At 41.0% G+C, this 16,874-nt stretch overlaps 1 protein-coding gene across 3 annotated transcripts in view; it reads left to right on the forward strand.

Moving 5' to 3' along the window:
• Window positions 1-16,874, forward strand: part of NBAS (NBAS subunit of NRZ tethering complex) — a 1,903,611-nt gene that overhangs the window by 904,688 nt on the left and 982,049 nt on the right. For all 3 annotated transcript variants that reach the window (XM_053709663.1, XM_053709664.1, XM_053709665.1), the window contains exon 30: window positions 8,968-9,197. In XM_053709663.1, the coding sequence (XP_053565638.1) occupies window positions 8,968-9,197 (230 nt within the window). The remainder of the gene's footprint in view (window positions 1-8,967; window positions 9,198-16,874) is intronic.

Below are 16,874 nucleotides of genomic sequence, written 5' to 3' on the forward strand. Positions count from 1 at the left end.
TTAGTTTTTGATGACCTTTTTGAATCTTGTATCCATACCCATTTAAAATCTTCTTCTACATTTAACCCTCCCAACCCAGAGGTTTTCTATATTGAGCTATTTCAAGAAATGGTCATGAGTGACCTTGAGGCAATACCTTCCAAAACATTTGGCAAACAAAATTTATGGCCAAATTAAAAAAGAGCCCTTGAAAACCTCACTAGGGACAAAAATGTAGTCATCCGTCAAACCGATAAAGGCGGCAGAATTGTACTTCATGATTATGTTGATTATGTAGCCGAAGCTACATGGATATTGTGGGACAAAAAGTATTATCGTAAATCGAATATTGACCCCCCACTGGACAATTCTCTAAATTACTTATTGAGATTTTGGAGAATGGGTATTCTAAATAAAAAAAGAAAATATATCTCATGCCAGACCATCCAAGTATGCCCTTCTACTACCACTTCCCAAAGATTCATAAGGATAGCAAAAAACCTCCTGGAAAACCAATTATTGCGGGCATCAATAGTGTCATGGATAGACTATCAGAATAAATTGATTTGGTTTTATTTAAATATGTTATCCATTTACTAGCTTATATCTGTGACACTACTGATCTCAATAAATTAAACAGGTTCAGCCAAATTGGCACATATATCTGGCTTACCTGTGATGTGGGAGCATTGTACTCAAACATCCTCCACAATTAAGAAATAGAAACTATCAAGAGTTACTTAGAGGGTGACATTTATATGCCATCTTCTCAAAAGGAATTTGTGATTACTATAATACAATATATATTGCAACATAACTATTTACAATTTTTGGATGACTTTTACTTGTAGGTCAGAGGTACGGCCATGGGCACCAGGTTCGCGCCCAGCTTTGCCAATTGTATATGGGAGTTTTTGAAGGACATTAATGTATATAACTCCAGGTGGGCGCAAAACTTGGTGTTCTATGGCGCTACATAGATGACCTGCTTTTTATCTAGGATGGTACAGCCCAAGAGGCTGAATTATTTGTGAAACATCTAAATGAGAATGAAATGGGTCTGACCTTCACATCTAATATACAGCTACGCCAGATATAATTTTGAGATATTTCTTTATATTGGGGGCCAAAAGGAAAATTATGTACCTCCTACTTTTTTCAAAAAGTAGATATCAATAATTTTCTACATTTTGAGAGTAATCATTAAAAAAATTGGAAATTGACCTTTCCTTACAGCCAGTTCAATAGAATCAGGAGAAATGGAAATAATTTGGAAACCTATGATGCACAATCCCCCATATTAGTTGAAAGATTTCTAGCCAAGGGCTATCCCCTCTCCCTAATTAAAAATAGTAAAAAAAAAAAGAGCTAGAAACTTGGATAAAATTGATTTACTTAAAGATAAACCACACAAAAACATGACTAATAACGATGCAGGAGATTATATATCACAACCACGTTTTATCACCCATTATAGCTCTAATCATAGAGCAATCAAAAAATCTTTAGAGAAACATTGGCATGTATTCAGAAAGATCCTATACTTAAATAAATTCTAGACCCCAAACCTTGGCTGACCTTTAGGAGAGCCCCTACTCTCAAGCAAAAACTGGCACCCAGCAAGGTAGTAATGTCCAAACAATCTGGGGTAAGGAGAATAATACTGAATACCTCTCCAACTATTTATAGATGTGGACTCTCTAAAAGTTCTATGTGCAAATATATTTCACATAGATCAACAACTGTAACTGCAAATACTACAGGAGAAGTGTTCAAGATAAAGGGTCGTATTACTTGTAATACATCCTTGTCATATTATTATTATTATTATTATTATACTTTATTTATGAAGCGCCAACATATTCCGCAGCGCTGTCCATGGATACAATTCATTTAAATAAAACAATACAAGACTTGTAAAAGACAGGACAAAATTTACAAACACATACAGGAGGGATTGAGGGCCCTATTCGCTTGGGAACTTACAATCTAGAAGGGTAAGAGGTTGAGAAACAGGAGGTGAGGACTGCAAGATTTGGAAAGATGTTAATACAGAGTTAGATGAGGGAAATGTTAGGTAAGTGAAGTTAATTTATTATTGAGTTGGGTGGTAGGCTTCCCTGAACAGAAAAGTCTTCAGAAAACTTTTAAAGGAAGACAGATTAGGGCAAAGCCTGACAGCACAAGGGAGAGTGTTCCAGAGGGTAGGTGCTGCACGACAGAAGTCCTGCAGTCTAGCATGAGAAGAGGTGATAGTTGCGGATGCAAGGAGCAGGTCATTGTTGGATCTTAGTGGACTGGCTGGAGTATACTTGTGTATTAGAGAGGATAGGTAGAGGAGAGCGGCATTGGTGAGAGCTTTGTATGTAAAGGTGAGAATTTTGAATTTAATTCTGCTGTGAATGGGGAGCCAATGAAGGGACTCGCAGAGAGGTGCAGCAGATGCAGATCGACGGGAAAGGTGGATCAGCTTGGCGGAGGCATTTAGGATGGATTGAAGGGGGGAGAGGCGGGAAAGAGGAAGGCCAGCGAGTAGGTTATTGCAGTAGTCAAGTCGGGAGATAACAAGGGAGTGGATTATTTGCTTTGTGGTGTCAGCACTCAGAAAAGGGTGAATTTTGGAAATATTGCGTAGATGATTGCGGCAGGATGTAGAAAGCGATTGGATATGGGGGACGAAGGATAGATTTGAGTCAAGTGTGACTCCGAGGCAGCGGACTTGGGGCGATGGGGAAATGGTGATGCCGTCAACAGGGATAAAGAAGTCAGAAGTCGGCGTAGAACTTAAGGGGGGATAAGAAGGAGCTCAGTTTTGGACATGTTAATCTTTAGGTGGTGAGAGGCCATCCAGGAAGAAATACCAGATAAGCAGTCACTGACAGGAGAAAGGACAGAGGGAGATAGAGCAGGGGTGGAGAGGTAGATCTGGGTGTCATCAGCATAGAGGTGATATTTGAAGCCATAGCTGTTGATATTTTTACCCAGCGAAGAAGTATAGATGGAGAAGAGTAGAGGGCCCAGAACAGATCCTTGAGGTACTCCAACAGACAGAGGTATAGGAGAGGAGGAGTCACCGGCAAATGACACAGAAAAAGACCTGTGGGAAAGATAGGAGTGAATCCAGGAAAGAGCAGTGTCACAGAGGCCAAAAGAGCTAAGGGTCTGTAGGAGGAGGGGGTGGTCAACTGTGTCGAAGGCAGCTGAGAGGTCGAGTAAGAAGAGTATAGAGTAGTGGCCAATATTTTTTGCAGAGAGGAGATCGTTTGGTAAGGGCAGTCTCAGTTGAATGTTTGGTAAGGGCAGTCTCAGTTGAATGTTTTGAGCGGAAACCGGATTGCAGTGGGTCAAGCAAGGATTTGGTGGACAGGAAGTGGGTTAGGCTATTGTAAACTAGTTTTTCAAGGAGTTTTGATGTTAGTGAAAGCAGTGATATGGGGCGGTAGCTTTCGGGAGAATTAGGATCGAGGGAGGGTTTTTTGAGTATGGGAGTGACTTTTGCGTGTTTGAAAGAAGATGGGAATGAGCCGGTAGAGAGAGTTAGGTTGAAGATGTGGGTAAGAGCAGGAGTGAGGGTGGGAGATAGGGAGGGTATTAGATGGGAAGGGATAGGGTCGAGTGGGCAGGTAGTGAGGCGTGAGGAAGATAGTAAGGAAGAAACTTCATTCTCAGTGGCTGGATGGAAGATAGAGAGGATGGCAGAGGGAGTAATTGGGCCTGTTGGAATATTGCAGGTTGGTGTTGGGATGTTGCTTCGGATAGTACGTGTTTTGTTTAAAAAGTAGTCTGCCAGGGCTTGAGCACTAAAGACAGACGGGGGTGGTGGAGCAGGTGGGTAGAGGAGAGAGTTAAAGGTGGAAAAGAGTCGTTTAGGGTTTGAGGAAAGAGTAGATATGAGAGAAGAGAAGTAGGTTTGCTTGGCTAAGTGAAGGGCAGAAGTGTATGAGCGAAGAATAAACATATAAATATAGTGTATGAAATCAGATTCAGAGTGAGTTTTCCTCCAGACACGCTCAGCAGTACGAGAGCATGTTTGCAAATAGCTTTTATGCTGAGCATGCCAGGGCTGTAACTGACTGCGTGGTTTTTTGCGCAGCTGGGGAGGAGCAAGTGCGTCTAGTGCAGAGGAGAGAGTTTTGTTATAGTGGGCTGTAGTGAGATCGGGGCAGGTTATAGTGGAAGGGAGGATATTTTGAATGATTTTTGAAAATTGGAGCAGGTCCACAGCATGTGTATTTCTGCAGGTGCGGGGCGGGATGGAGAAGTGGGTTTAGCTTTTGCATTAATGTTATAGGTGACCAGGTGATGGTCTGAAATGGGAAAAGGGCGACAGGTGGTGTCAGATATAGAGCAGAGCTAGGAAAATACCAGGTTGATGGAGTGTCCATCACGGTGAGTCGGGAGTAGGGTGGATTGTGAGAGACCGAAGGAGGATGTGAGTGAAAGAAGTTTAGAGGCAGCGGGGGCAGATGGGTTGTCAATGGGAATGTTGAAGTCCCCAAGAATTATATTTGGTGCAACGCCGCCCCCTGCAGACTCACGGCCAATGGGCCGCCAGCAGGGGGGTGTCAATCTTACCCGATCGTACTTGATCAAGTTGATTTCCGGCGATGTCTGTCCGCCTGCTCAGAGCAGGCGGACAGGTTATGGAGCAGCGGTCTTTGTGACCGCTGCTTCATAACGGAGCTTGATAGATAGGCCCCAATATCTTTTTAGACGTATACTATATACAGTATCTCACTAAAGTGAGTACACCCCTCACATTTTTGTAAATACTTTATTATATCTTTTCATGTGACAACACTGGAGTAATTACACTTTCCTACAATGTAAAGTAGTGCGTGTACAGCCTGTATAACAGTGTAAATTTGCTGTCCCCTCAAAATAACTCAACACACAGCTATTAATGTCTAAACCGTTGGCAACAAAAGTGAGTACACCCATAAGTGTCCAAATTGGGCCCAAAGTGTCAATATTTTGTGTGGCCACCATTATTTCCCACCACTGCCTTAACTCTCTTGGGTAAGAAGTTCACCAGAGCTTTACATGTTACCACTGGAGTCCTCTTCCACCTCTCCATAACGACATCACAGAGCTGGTGGATAGTAGAGACCCCACCTTCTATTTGAGGATGCCCCACAGATGTTCAATAGGGTTTAGGTCTGGAGACATGATTGGCCAGTCCATCACCTTTACCCTCAGCTTCTTTAGCAAGGCAGTGGTCGTCTTGGAGGTGTGTTTGGGGTCGTTATCATGTTGAAATACTGCCCTGCAGCCCAGTCTCCAAAGGGAGGGGATCATGCTCTGCTTCAGTATGTCACAGTACATGTTGGTATTCATGGTTCCCTCAATTAACTGTAGCTCCCTAGTGCCTGCAGCACTCATGCAGGCCCAGACCATGACACTCCCCCCACCATGCTTGACTGTAGGCAAGACACACTTGTCTTTGTACTCCTCAGTCCTCACCTGGTTGCCGCCACACACGCTTGACACCATCTGAACCAAATAAGTTTATGTTGGTCTCATCGGACCACAGGACATGGATCCAGTAATCCATTTCCTTAGTCTGCTTGTCTTCAGCAAACTGTTTGCAGGCTTTCTTGTGCATAATCTTTAGACCAATTTGATGCAGTGTGCAGCATATAGTCTGAGCACTGACAGGCTGACCCCCACCCCTTCAACCTCTGCAGCAATGCTGCCAGCACTCATACGTATATTTTCCAAAGACAACCTCTGGATATGAGGCTAAGCACGTGCACTCAACTTCTTTAGTCGACCATGGCGAGGCCTGTTCTGAGTGGAACCTGTCCTGGGAAACCACTGTATGGTCTTGCCCACCTTGCTGTTTGCTCAGTTTCAGGGTCTTGGCAATCTTCTTATAGGCTAGGCCATCTTTATGTAGAGCAACAATTATTTTTTTCAGATCCTCAGAGAGTTTTTTTGCCATGAGGTGCCATGTCGAACTTCCAGTGACCAGTATGAGAGAGTGTGAGAGCGATATCACCAAATTTAACACACCTGCTCCCCATTCACACCTGAGGCCTTGTAACGCTAACACGTCACATGACACCGGGGAGGGAAAATGGCTAATTAGGCCCAATTTGGACAATTCCACTTAGGGGTTTACTCACTTTTGTTGCCAACGGTTGCTGTGTTGAGTTATTTTGAGGGGACAGCAAATTTACACTGTTATACAGGCTGTACACTCACTACTTTACATTGTACCAAAGTGTCATTTCTTCAGTGTTGTCACATGAAAAGATATAATAAAATACTTACAAAAATATGAGGGGTGTACTGTACTCACTTTTGTGAGATACTATATATACCTTTACATGAGAATTTTTTTTTATTTTTTTTCACAACGTTAGAAGGGCCTTTTTGCCCAGCAAAATAAAACATTATTTTTATTTTAAATAAATTTTTCGATTAGATGGCTTTTTACTTTACTAGAGCATTTTCCTTTTTGAACAGAGGTGCGTGGGCTGCTTGCGCAAGAGGATTACAAACTGTGCTCCCAAACATTTTTGCATGATTCATTTTTTATGTCCTTAATGCTGCAATAAATGTAAATATTAACATCAAGGGGAGTCAGTTGAGTGTGCTTGACAAAATCTGCATTATACAGCATTGCACTGTAATGATTTTAAGATGAAATCACACATTATTTTATTCTTTACTTGTTTTGAATTTTGTATTTATACCAATGTATCTGCCATTAAAAGCTCAATTTACCTAGAATAGGGATTTGCTTAAACCACGTAAGTAGCACTTATGACTAATAAATGTAATTGGAGAGCTATAATTTTGCATTTCAAACCATCTTCACACTCGAGGCTCATATTCAGTTTTCTTGATGGTAATCATGTTAATGAATTTCCATCCTCCACTTTTTTTTTTTATAGATTACGATAAACACGACACAATCAGAAATTCTTCCCACTCGATAATTAGTTTGTCCAGTATGCATTAAACCTGCTTAATTCGCAAAAATGGTTGCAGTCTACGTATTGCTGTGTACCGCTCTCGGTTAGCAAAACCAACCCAATAAAGTAGGTCTAATAATAATAAACCTATAATGAGTGTTGTATTACTCACATTTTATTTTTCTGACATACATTTAAAGGGACATAAAACACAAATTATTTCTTTCATGTTTTAGATAGAACATACAATTTTAAACAAATTCCAATTTACTTATTTTATCGTATTTGCTTCATTATCTTCATATCCTTTGTTGAAGAAGCAGTAGTGCATTACTGGGAGCTAGCTGAACATGGGTGAGACAATAACATGAGGCATGTATCTGCAGCCACCAATCAGCATTCAACAAAGGATACCAAGAGAACATAACTAATTAGATTATCGAAGTTAATTAGAAAGTTGTTTTAAATTGCATGGCTCTAAAAAACCATTTTTTTGGGTCACTTTAAACGAATGTGTTTAAAACAAAAAAATACAGAAAATGAATCACCTTAGCCTAAATTATGTTCTTTTTTTTATTTTTAGCTACCAAGAAGAAAGAACAAAAGTATTTATTACAGTTTATGTAGAATCTTGTTGCTAACACCAATTAGCAAAACATAAAACTGTAAGCGAATTGAAGATCTAATCTTGCAGAGTTTTATTTGGCAATAGAAAAGGCAATTTTTGAAGAAAAAATAAATCTAGGAAATCTCTTTTTGTTAGTTTATAGGGGAGGCAGCCAAATATTTGGAGATTTAAAGGGCCATAATAGTTAAAACATTATGTCCTCTAATGTATTAAGAGTATATCATTTTAAGGCTATCGACCCTGCACTAGAAGTACTAGTAGAAGTACCACTTGGGACCCGCAGAGCACTGCCAGTCCCAAGGAGTTATTGCCATTGATCCAATCAGCCATTTAAGTTACACAGCCGAATCATCGACAAGCACTGCTGACTGGATCAGTGTTGGTTTCTGCTCAGGACCAGCAGTGCTCTGCAGGTCCCAATCAAAACTCCTACTGCATCTTTAACCCCTTTATAGACCTTTAAACTATCTCATGGAAAATAAGATTATTGAAAATTGTCAGCTATTTTTAAAAAAATTTATTTGCGTGTTAATAAATATAAGATACACTTAAAAGGATAGAAAGGTCAAAATTAAAATGTGCATGGGTGCATCTCAATTTGAAGTAGAAACAATTTTTAAAATATACATCCAATAGCAATAATAGTTTCTAGTAAATGTTACTGGTTTTCAAGACACTTGATTATATTTGTTTGTTAATAAGGGATAGAAAGGTCAAAACTGAAATGTGCATGGGTGCATTTCTATTTGAAATAAAAGGATTTTTGCAATGTACTTCCAATAGTAAAAATGCTCCTAGTAAAATGTATTTCTGTTTTTCATCGGCATATGCACATATCCTGTGAGGGCCTGTGCACCAGCAAACACCACCTCATCTCAGAGTGTCAGCTGTGGCTTGTATGACACAAATGATGTCTTCACAAGAGCAATATACACCATTGCCAGCTTTCTGAGCTTAAATACAGGTGCATGTGCCCTCACAGGATATGTGCATATCCCGCTGAAAAACAGTAATAACGTTAACCAGCAGCATTTTTGCTAATGGAAATATATTGCAAAAATGCTTTTATTTCAAATTGAAATGCACTCATGCACATTTCAGTTTTGGCCTTTCTATCCCTTATTAGCAAAAATAAATATAATCAAGTGTGTTCATATTATTAATTAGTGCATGCAGTTTTGACACAAGCAACCCTGCAAATCTATGTGTTTTACACTTGAAAAATGCGGATCAGTGGGTGTCCCAGACTAACCTCATCAACAGTGCTAAACTTCGAGCTTCTAAGTATGTTTTTAAAAGGTTTTATACTGGATTTTTAAATCAGCATCCGTGCATATTATTCTTTATAGTAGCGTCTATTACATGCAAATTATTGTATACTGTCCCTTTTAAAACATGCTTTCAATTGGTTATTTATGTTTCCCCTCCACCTTTCAGATATTTGCAGAAAGTTTGCTGTGTTCAAGCCGTTTGGAGAATATACACTTGGCTGGGCAAATGATGCACTGCAATGCTGTGTCCATAGATCTTCCTGTAAGCATCACTTCTAAAGGAAAAGTCCAATATAAGGTCGGCTATGATACGAGTGTGCAGCTGGTGTTGGCAGCAAGCAGAGAATACTTCAATTCTTCTGCTACACTGACAGATAACTGTATGGATTTGGCCAGGTACCGTGATTATTACTCTTAAGCACTTTTAATTATGTTGACTCCGATAATAAAGCAATATTGAATTCCCAATTTTTATTTAATCAGGGTATTAGAAAGAGATCCCTTTTAGAGAACCAGCCAAACAAGTTCTATATATGAAAAACCAAGCTTCAGAAAACAATAATGCCAAATGCATAGACTTTTGAAGAAAATTATTTCCCATGGTATTTGCATTTTTTACTATATGGCATTTGTGTTTGCTTAGATCCCACAACATATCCTGATGAAACAACTTTAAAAAAACGTAGGCTCCAAATATGTGATCTGGTTAATCATTTTTTGTCTGCTTGATTTTAATCAGTTTAGCTATGGCTAATAACTGCTGTCCTACTGCTGTTATTTTATTTTTTAAACACTAAAGAGCCATTAAATTAGAATGACTTATTCAACAAGTGCATATTAATAATAACACTGACTCTTAATTTTAATTGAACACTATTTCATTTGACGCTCCCTGTATCATGTGACAACCATCAGCTAATCACAGACTCATATATTCATTACAAATCTTGCACATGCTAAGTAGGAGCTGGTGCCGGATAAAGTGTTAATATAAAAAGACTGGGCACAGTTTGATAATTGAAGTAAACTGGAAAGTCTCCTAAAACTGCATGCTCTACCTGAATCATGAAGGTGTCATTATGACTTCAGTGTCCCTTTGATGCTCGATGTTAATCTGGATCTGGTCATCTCTGGGCATATCTCTAGTTTATATATACTGTATATCTATTCCACTATTCCTAGATGCGTAAGAAATTGCAGTGGACGAGTAAATCAGTTTGACTTTTTTCCTTTCTTTAACATTTTGTCTCTTGCTAGTCTCCTGACTAGTGAACTATAGTGATATTTCTCCACCCATATTCTATGCAGAGGTATTTGGTGAGTTTTGTGTTGATTTTGTGTGACTTCCGACCTAGGATTCCTCACTCCTACCTGATGCATGAGGTAGGATGGATAGAGTTAGATAGAAGTAAGCATAGACTATAAATGAATGACTGACTGGAGATGCATGAAGTGGAGGAGAAAGGATTGTGGGTTTTTTTTGGGGGGGGGGCAAAGTAAGGGTACCCTAAAAAGGACACAGTCTAGTTATTTACATGCAGAACATGCTGTGATCTGAGATGTCATCGCAGAAAATGCAGCATGTCCGCAGAAAGAATGGAACACATGCAGGAACTGCACTGTAATCAATAGTGGAGTCCAGCACAGTAGAGACCCACAATGAGCAACTATCAACGCTCACAACAGGTAAAGAACAGATCAGAGTGGTCTCCAATCAAGCAAAAAACGGCTTTATTTAGATATCCAGGACAGGATCCTAAAAACTCAATGTTTCAGGGATAATACCCCATCACATGATTAAGGGGTATTATCCCCGAAATGTCATGTTTTTATGATCCTGTCCTGGATATCTAAATAAAGCCATTTTGGAGACAACTCTGTGGTCTGTTCTCTGACTGCACTGTGTAAGTTTTCCTCAACACCGTGCAGCCAGAGTGAAGACCTGTTTGAAAAGTGCAGTCAAATACTGATCAGCACTGCAAAGCACATTGGTTGATGCTTTAAACTCTAATTAATCAACGCATTGCAATTGAGCTGGTGCTTTTGGATAACCAAATTTAATTTTATATCACAGTGAACTGCAGACAATGTTTAACTCATCGCAGAAAGTGAAAAAAGTTCTGCCTCTGGCCTTATTGCACTAAACTTCATGCATGTTTATTGCATTTCATATTATTCTGCTAATTAAAAGCTGCCATATTTTAACCAAAATCCAGTATCTGTCCTCTCATTTTATACTGGTGCATGTCTCTTGTCTTTCTCTCCTGCATTTCCTGCATTTGACTAGTGTCAGCTCAAGGTATGAGAAGCATAGAGAAAGGGGGTATTCCAAATGAGTGGAGGCAAATAACAAGCAAGCATGGACATAGAGATGAACTTATTCAAGGAGTAATAGTGAGATCAGAAAGAGACAGTGGGAAGAGCTGTATGTAAAGGATATGTCTGGTTATATTTGTCCATCAGAAAAGTGTTATTCCCTTAAATGTTAAAGGGATACTGAATCCAAATTTGTTCTTTTATGATTCAGATAGAGCATGCAGTTTTAAGCAAATGACTACTTTACTCCTATTATCAATTTTTATTCATTCTCTTGGTATCTTTATTTGAAAAGCAGGAATGTATACTTAAAGGGACATGAAACCCAATTTTTTTCTTTCATGATTCAGATAGAGAATACGATTTTAAACAACTTTCCAATTTACTTCTTTATTTAATTTGCTTCCTTCTCTTGTTATCCTTTGCTGAAATGTTTATCTACCTAAGCTCAAAGAGCAGCAAAGAACCTAGGTTCTAGCTGCGGATTGGTGGCTGTAGATAAGTAACGATTCATTGGCTCACCCATGTGTTCAGTTAGAAACCAGTAGTGCATTGCTACTCCTTCAACCACTGATACCAAGAGAATGAAACACATTAGATAATATAAGTAAATTAGAAAGTTGTTTAAAATTGTATTCTCTATCTTAATCATGAAAATAAAAAAATGAGTTTCATGTCCCTTTAAGAGCCGGCCCCTTTTTGGTTTAGAACCTGGATTGTACTTGATGATTGGTGGTTAATGCAGCCACCAATCAGCAAGCATTACCCAGGTTCTGAACCAAAAATGGGCCGGCTTGTAAGCTTTATATCCCTGCTATTTGAAATAATGATACCAAGAGAACAAAGAAAAATTGATAATGGGAGTAAATTAGAAATTTGCTTAAAATTGATTTTCTTGTTGATTTGAATAGAACATGACATTTTTAACAACTTTCAAATTTACTTCCATTATCAAATTTTCTTTGTTCTCTTGGTATCTTTAGTTTAAAAGCAGGGGCGTAAGCTCAGGAGTGTGCACGTGTCTGGAGCACTATATGGCAGCAGTTGTACAATAATGTTATCCATTTGCAAGAGCACTAGATGACAGCACTATTTTCTGCCATATAGTGCTTCAGACACCTACCTTGGTATCTCTTCAACAAAGAAATACCATGGAAACGAAGCAAATTTGACAATGGAAGTAAATTATAAACTTTATAAAATTCACAAAAGAATGTTTGGCGTTTCATATTCCTTTAACATAAATCTATAGAAACAAATGCATAAATGGGGAAGCAAGCAGCCTAAGTATCGGTTCATTTTTACTCTGCCTATAAAATATTCAATGGTTATAATATTGGGGTTATTTATCACGAGGGGAATGCCCCTATTGGTTCCAGGCTCACTTATTTCAGATAAACTTTAATACCCTGCGCTCCAACTGCCCACTTCAAAACTCATATTATTTGTTTTTTAGCTAACAGTTTTGACTGTTCTCCAATCAGCGATCTAGCCTTATGGCACTCACACAAACATTTTTTTGTAACTAGAGCGTCTATTGGAGAACAGTCAAAACTGTTGGCTCAGAAAAAAATAATGAAAAAAAAAATAGAATTTCCATCTTAATGGGAGGAGAGTCCACTGCTTCATTCATTACTTGTGGGAATTAAGAACCTGACCATCAGGAGGAGGCAAAGACACCCCAGCCAAAGGCTTAAATACCTCCCCCACTCCCCTCATTCCCCAGTCATTCTTTGCCTTTTGTCACAGGAGGTTGGCAGAAAAGTGTCGGAAGATTCAGATTAGTCTCTTATGGAGGATAGTACTCTTCGAAATGGGACTGGAGTTTTAAGTAGTCCTGTCAGCCTCTCAGTGAGAGCATGGGTGAATGTTAGAGTCTGGAGATGCATGGATAGTCTTTCTGCGAAACCATCCCGACTCAGTTTAACAGCTTCATTAGCAATTTCGCTGCGATGCTACTACCCTGTCACACTTAAAGGACCGTATTCCTGTTCCACGGCGTTGATTCTGGTAAGATCGTTTCATTTATATATATATATATATATATATATATATATATTTGATAACGCAAAAAGACGGTCACAGTGTGGCTCCTTTTATCTTTATAGAATCTAGGATAATACCCTCGGAAGGGGGCTGTTGAACAGGGGGGATATTATTATGCATAATATTGTTTACTGTGTTTTTCTACTGCATTTGGGTGAGATGAGGCTCTGTCAGTGTTGAACACAGTTCATTAGCGAGAGATTGAGGCAGGAGACAAAAGCTGTTTTTTGTAGTCTGGGTCATAGGAGTTGGTGAGTGCCCCAGCCATTGGGATATAAAGGTGCCATTTATTTTTTGATCAAGTCTGTAATAAAGGCACAAGCTTTGGAGGACTCTGATATGTTAGAGGATACTCCCTCTTTATCCAAACCCATTAACTGTGTATATTGTGAGGAGGTTCCAGTCGAACCGCCTACCTAACTCTGTTCCACATGCTTTGACAATATTGCTATTTCCAAAAAGAATAAGCTATTTAGTACGACTGAGCCATCCACCTCTGAGGGCTCCCCGCCCCGTGAAGTGCGTTCCCTGCATTCATCTCCGATTACACAAGCAGTTCCCCAGGGAACTACTAATCCTTTTGCGGGAGGGGTACTTTGGACTCCAGACCAATCAATTACAGACGGTGGTTTCTGCGCCCTACTAAGCGCAAGCGGAAGGTACGGCACTGCTATCCATCTCATGGGTCTTCGACTCTGCTGGATGTCTCTGACAGTTTATCCGCTGAGGTGGACAACTCCGACTTATCGGAGGATTCCACTTCTGGGTCGGAATCGGCTACGTCTAGGCCTCCGTCCGCAGAGGAGCAAGATTGTAAATTTAAGATGGAGCATTTGCGCTTTCTGCTGAAAGAGGTGCTTGCTACGTTGAAAGTTCCAGAACCGAAACTACCGGAGGAACCTTCGATCCTTAAACTGGATAGGGTTTATGAGGACAGGGTAGTGCCCCAGGCCTTCCCGGTTCCAGTCAAGATGGCTAACATTATTAAGAATGAATGGTAGAAACTTGGGTACTTCTTTTAAAAAGCTTTTCCCTGTTCCAGACGCGCAGCTTGAACTGTGGGGAACTGTCCCTAAGGTGGATGGTGCTATCTCCACGCTTGCTAAGAGAACGACTATTCCGCTAGAGGATAGCTCCTCTTTCAAGGAACCCATGGATAAAAAGTTGGAGTCCATGCTGCGGAGGATGTTCCAAATCACAGGGTTCGTTTTTCAAACGGTGGCGGTGGTCGCTGCAGTGGCTGGTGCGGCTACCTACTGGTGTGACGCTATATCAGCAATGGTCGAGATGGAGTCTCCACTTGATTAAATTCTAGAATGAATCAAGGCCTTAAGAGTGTTGCATTTGTTCATTTGTGATGCTAACATGCAGATTATTCGCCTGAATGCTAAGACATCAGGTTTCTCTGTTTTAGCCTGCAGGGCTCTGTGGCTAAAGTCATGGTCTGCTGACATGACTTCTAAGTCTTTTTTGCTTTCCCTCCCATTCAAATTGAAGGTTTTGTTTGGCCCGGGCGTGGATTCTATCATATCTACGGTCACGGGTGGCAAGGATGTCTTCTTACCTCAGGATAAGAAGGCTAAACCTAAGGGATCTACTTTTCATCCTTTTTGCGGAAACCTCAAGAAGAGACGTTATAGACCCTTGGGTTCTGGAGGTTGTATCCCAGGGTTACAGGGTAGGTTTCAAGTCTTATCCGCCAAGAGGCAGATTCCTTCTGTCAAACATATCTTCAAGACCAGAAAAGAGAGACGCCTTCCAGGGGTGTGTGAGGGATCTCTCATCTCTCTGAGTAATTGTCCCAGTCCCTCCAACAGAAAGAGGCCTGGGGTATTATTGAAACCTTTTCATGGTCCCAAAGAAGTACGTTTCATCCAATTCTGGACCTAAAGACCCTAAACAAATTTTTGTCAGTTCCGTCGTACAAGATGGAGACAATCAGGTTGATTTTGCCCTTGGTTTAAGAGGGGCAATTCATGACGACTATAGACATGAAGGATGCTTACTTTCACATTCCAATCCACAAGGATCACTTCAGGTTTCTAAGATTCCACCTTCCTTGACCAGCACTTCCAGTTAGTGGCCCTTCCGTTTGGTCTGGTGACCGCCCCAAGAGTCTTCACAAATTTCTGGGAGCTCTTCTCGCAGTAGCGAGAGCCAGAGGAATTGCAGTGGCACCTTATCTGGATTATATCCTGGTCCAGGCTCCGTTCTACAGTCTTGCAGAGGGTCATTCGAGAGCTCTTCTCTTTCGGTCCCACGGGTGGAAGATAAACGAAGGAAATAGTTAATTGGTTCCCAGCAACAAGGTGGAATTCCTGGGTATGATAATAGATTCTTCAGCCATGAAGATATTTTTGACAGATCAAAGACGTTGCAAGCTTGCGTCCAACTGTCTAGCTCTTCAGACATCCTCCAGGAGATTTGTGGCCAGGTGTATGTAGGTGATCAGGCTCATTGTATCCAGCATAGATGTCATTCCATTTGCCAGGTTCCATCTCAGACCTCTTCAGCTGTGCATGTTGAGACAATGGAACGGCGATCATTCAGATCTGTCCCAACATATATCTCTAAACAGACCGGTGAGGGAGTCTTGGTGGACCCGACCAGAGCAGTTGTCTTAGGGGACATCCTTTTTGAGACCATCCTAGGAGATTGTGACCACGGATGCAAGTCTATCAGGACTGGGAGCTGTTTGGGGTGCCAGAAAGGCACAGGACAGATGGACTCGAGAAGAATCAAGTCTACCGATAAATATTTTGGAACTTCGAGCGATATTCAACGCTCTGAGGGCTTGGGCCCCTTCTGGGTTCGTCCCGATTCATCAGATTCCAGTCGGACAACATTACCTTGGTGGCTTAAATAAACCATCAGGGGGGGCGAGAAGCTCCCTAGCTATGAGGGAAGTATCTTGGATTCTGGATTGGGCGGAGACTCACAATTGTTCGCTCTCATCGATCCACATTCCGAGTGTGGACAACTTGGAAGCGGATTTTCTCAGCAGACAGACTTTTCATCCAGGGGAATGGACCCTCCATCCCGAGATGATCATGGAAATCTGCAGCAGATGGGGGACGCCGGAGATAGATCTCATGACGTCCAGACTCAATTGCAAACTACCCAGATACGGGTCTTGATTCAGGGATCCCCAGGCCGAACTGATAGATGACTTGGCAGTACCCTGGGACTTCAACCTAATTTACATAATTCCACCGTTACCTCTTCTACCTCGGCTATTCTGATTGCTCCGTCATGGCTGCAGAGGATGTGGTTTTGCGGATCTGGTTGCGATGTCGTCATCTCCGCCGTGGAAGTTGCCTTGTGTTCAAGGTCCCTTTCTACAACAAAATCTAGGTTCTCTGAGGCTGACTACGTGGAGATTGAACGACTAGTCTTAGCTAAGAGAGGATTTTCGGGAAAAATGATTTACACCCTGCTTCGGGCCAGGAAGCCGGTCACTCGGCGCATCTACCACTTGTCCTGGTGGGAGGAACAAGGATACCCCTGGCATAAGGTCAGGGTATCCAGGATTTTCGCCTTTCTCCAGGACGTTCTGGATAATGATCTTGCCGCAAGTTCTCTAAGGGGACAGATCTTGGCTTTATCTGTATTGTTGCATAAGAAGCTTGCGGATCTTACTGACATTAATTCCTTTGTTCAGGCTCTGGTTAGGATCAGGCCTGTCTTCAGGAATCCGGATCCTCCTTGCAG

The sequence above is a fragment of the Bombina bombina genome, chromosome 4, assembly GCF_027579735.1.
Source record: "Bombina bombina isolate aBomBom1 chromosome 4, aBomBom1.pri, whole genome shotgun sequence".
Classification (NCBI taxonomy): domain Eukaryota; kingdom Metazoa; phylum Chordata; class Amphibia; order Anura; family Bombinatoridae; genus Bombina; species Bombina bombina.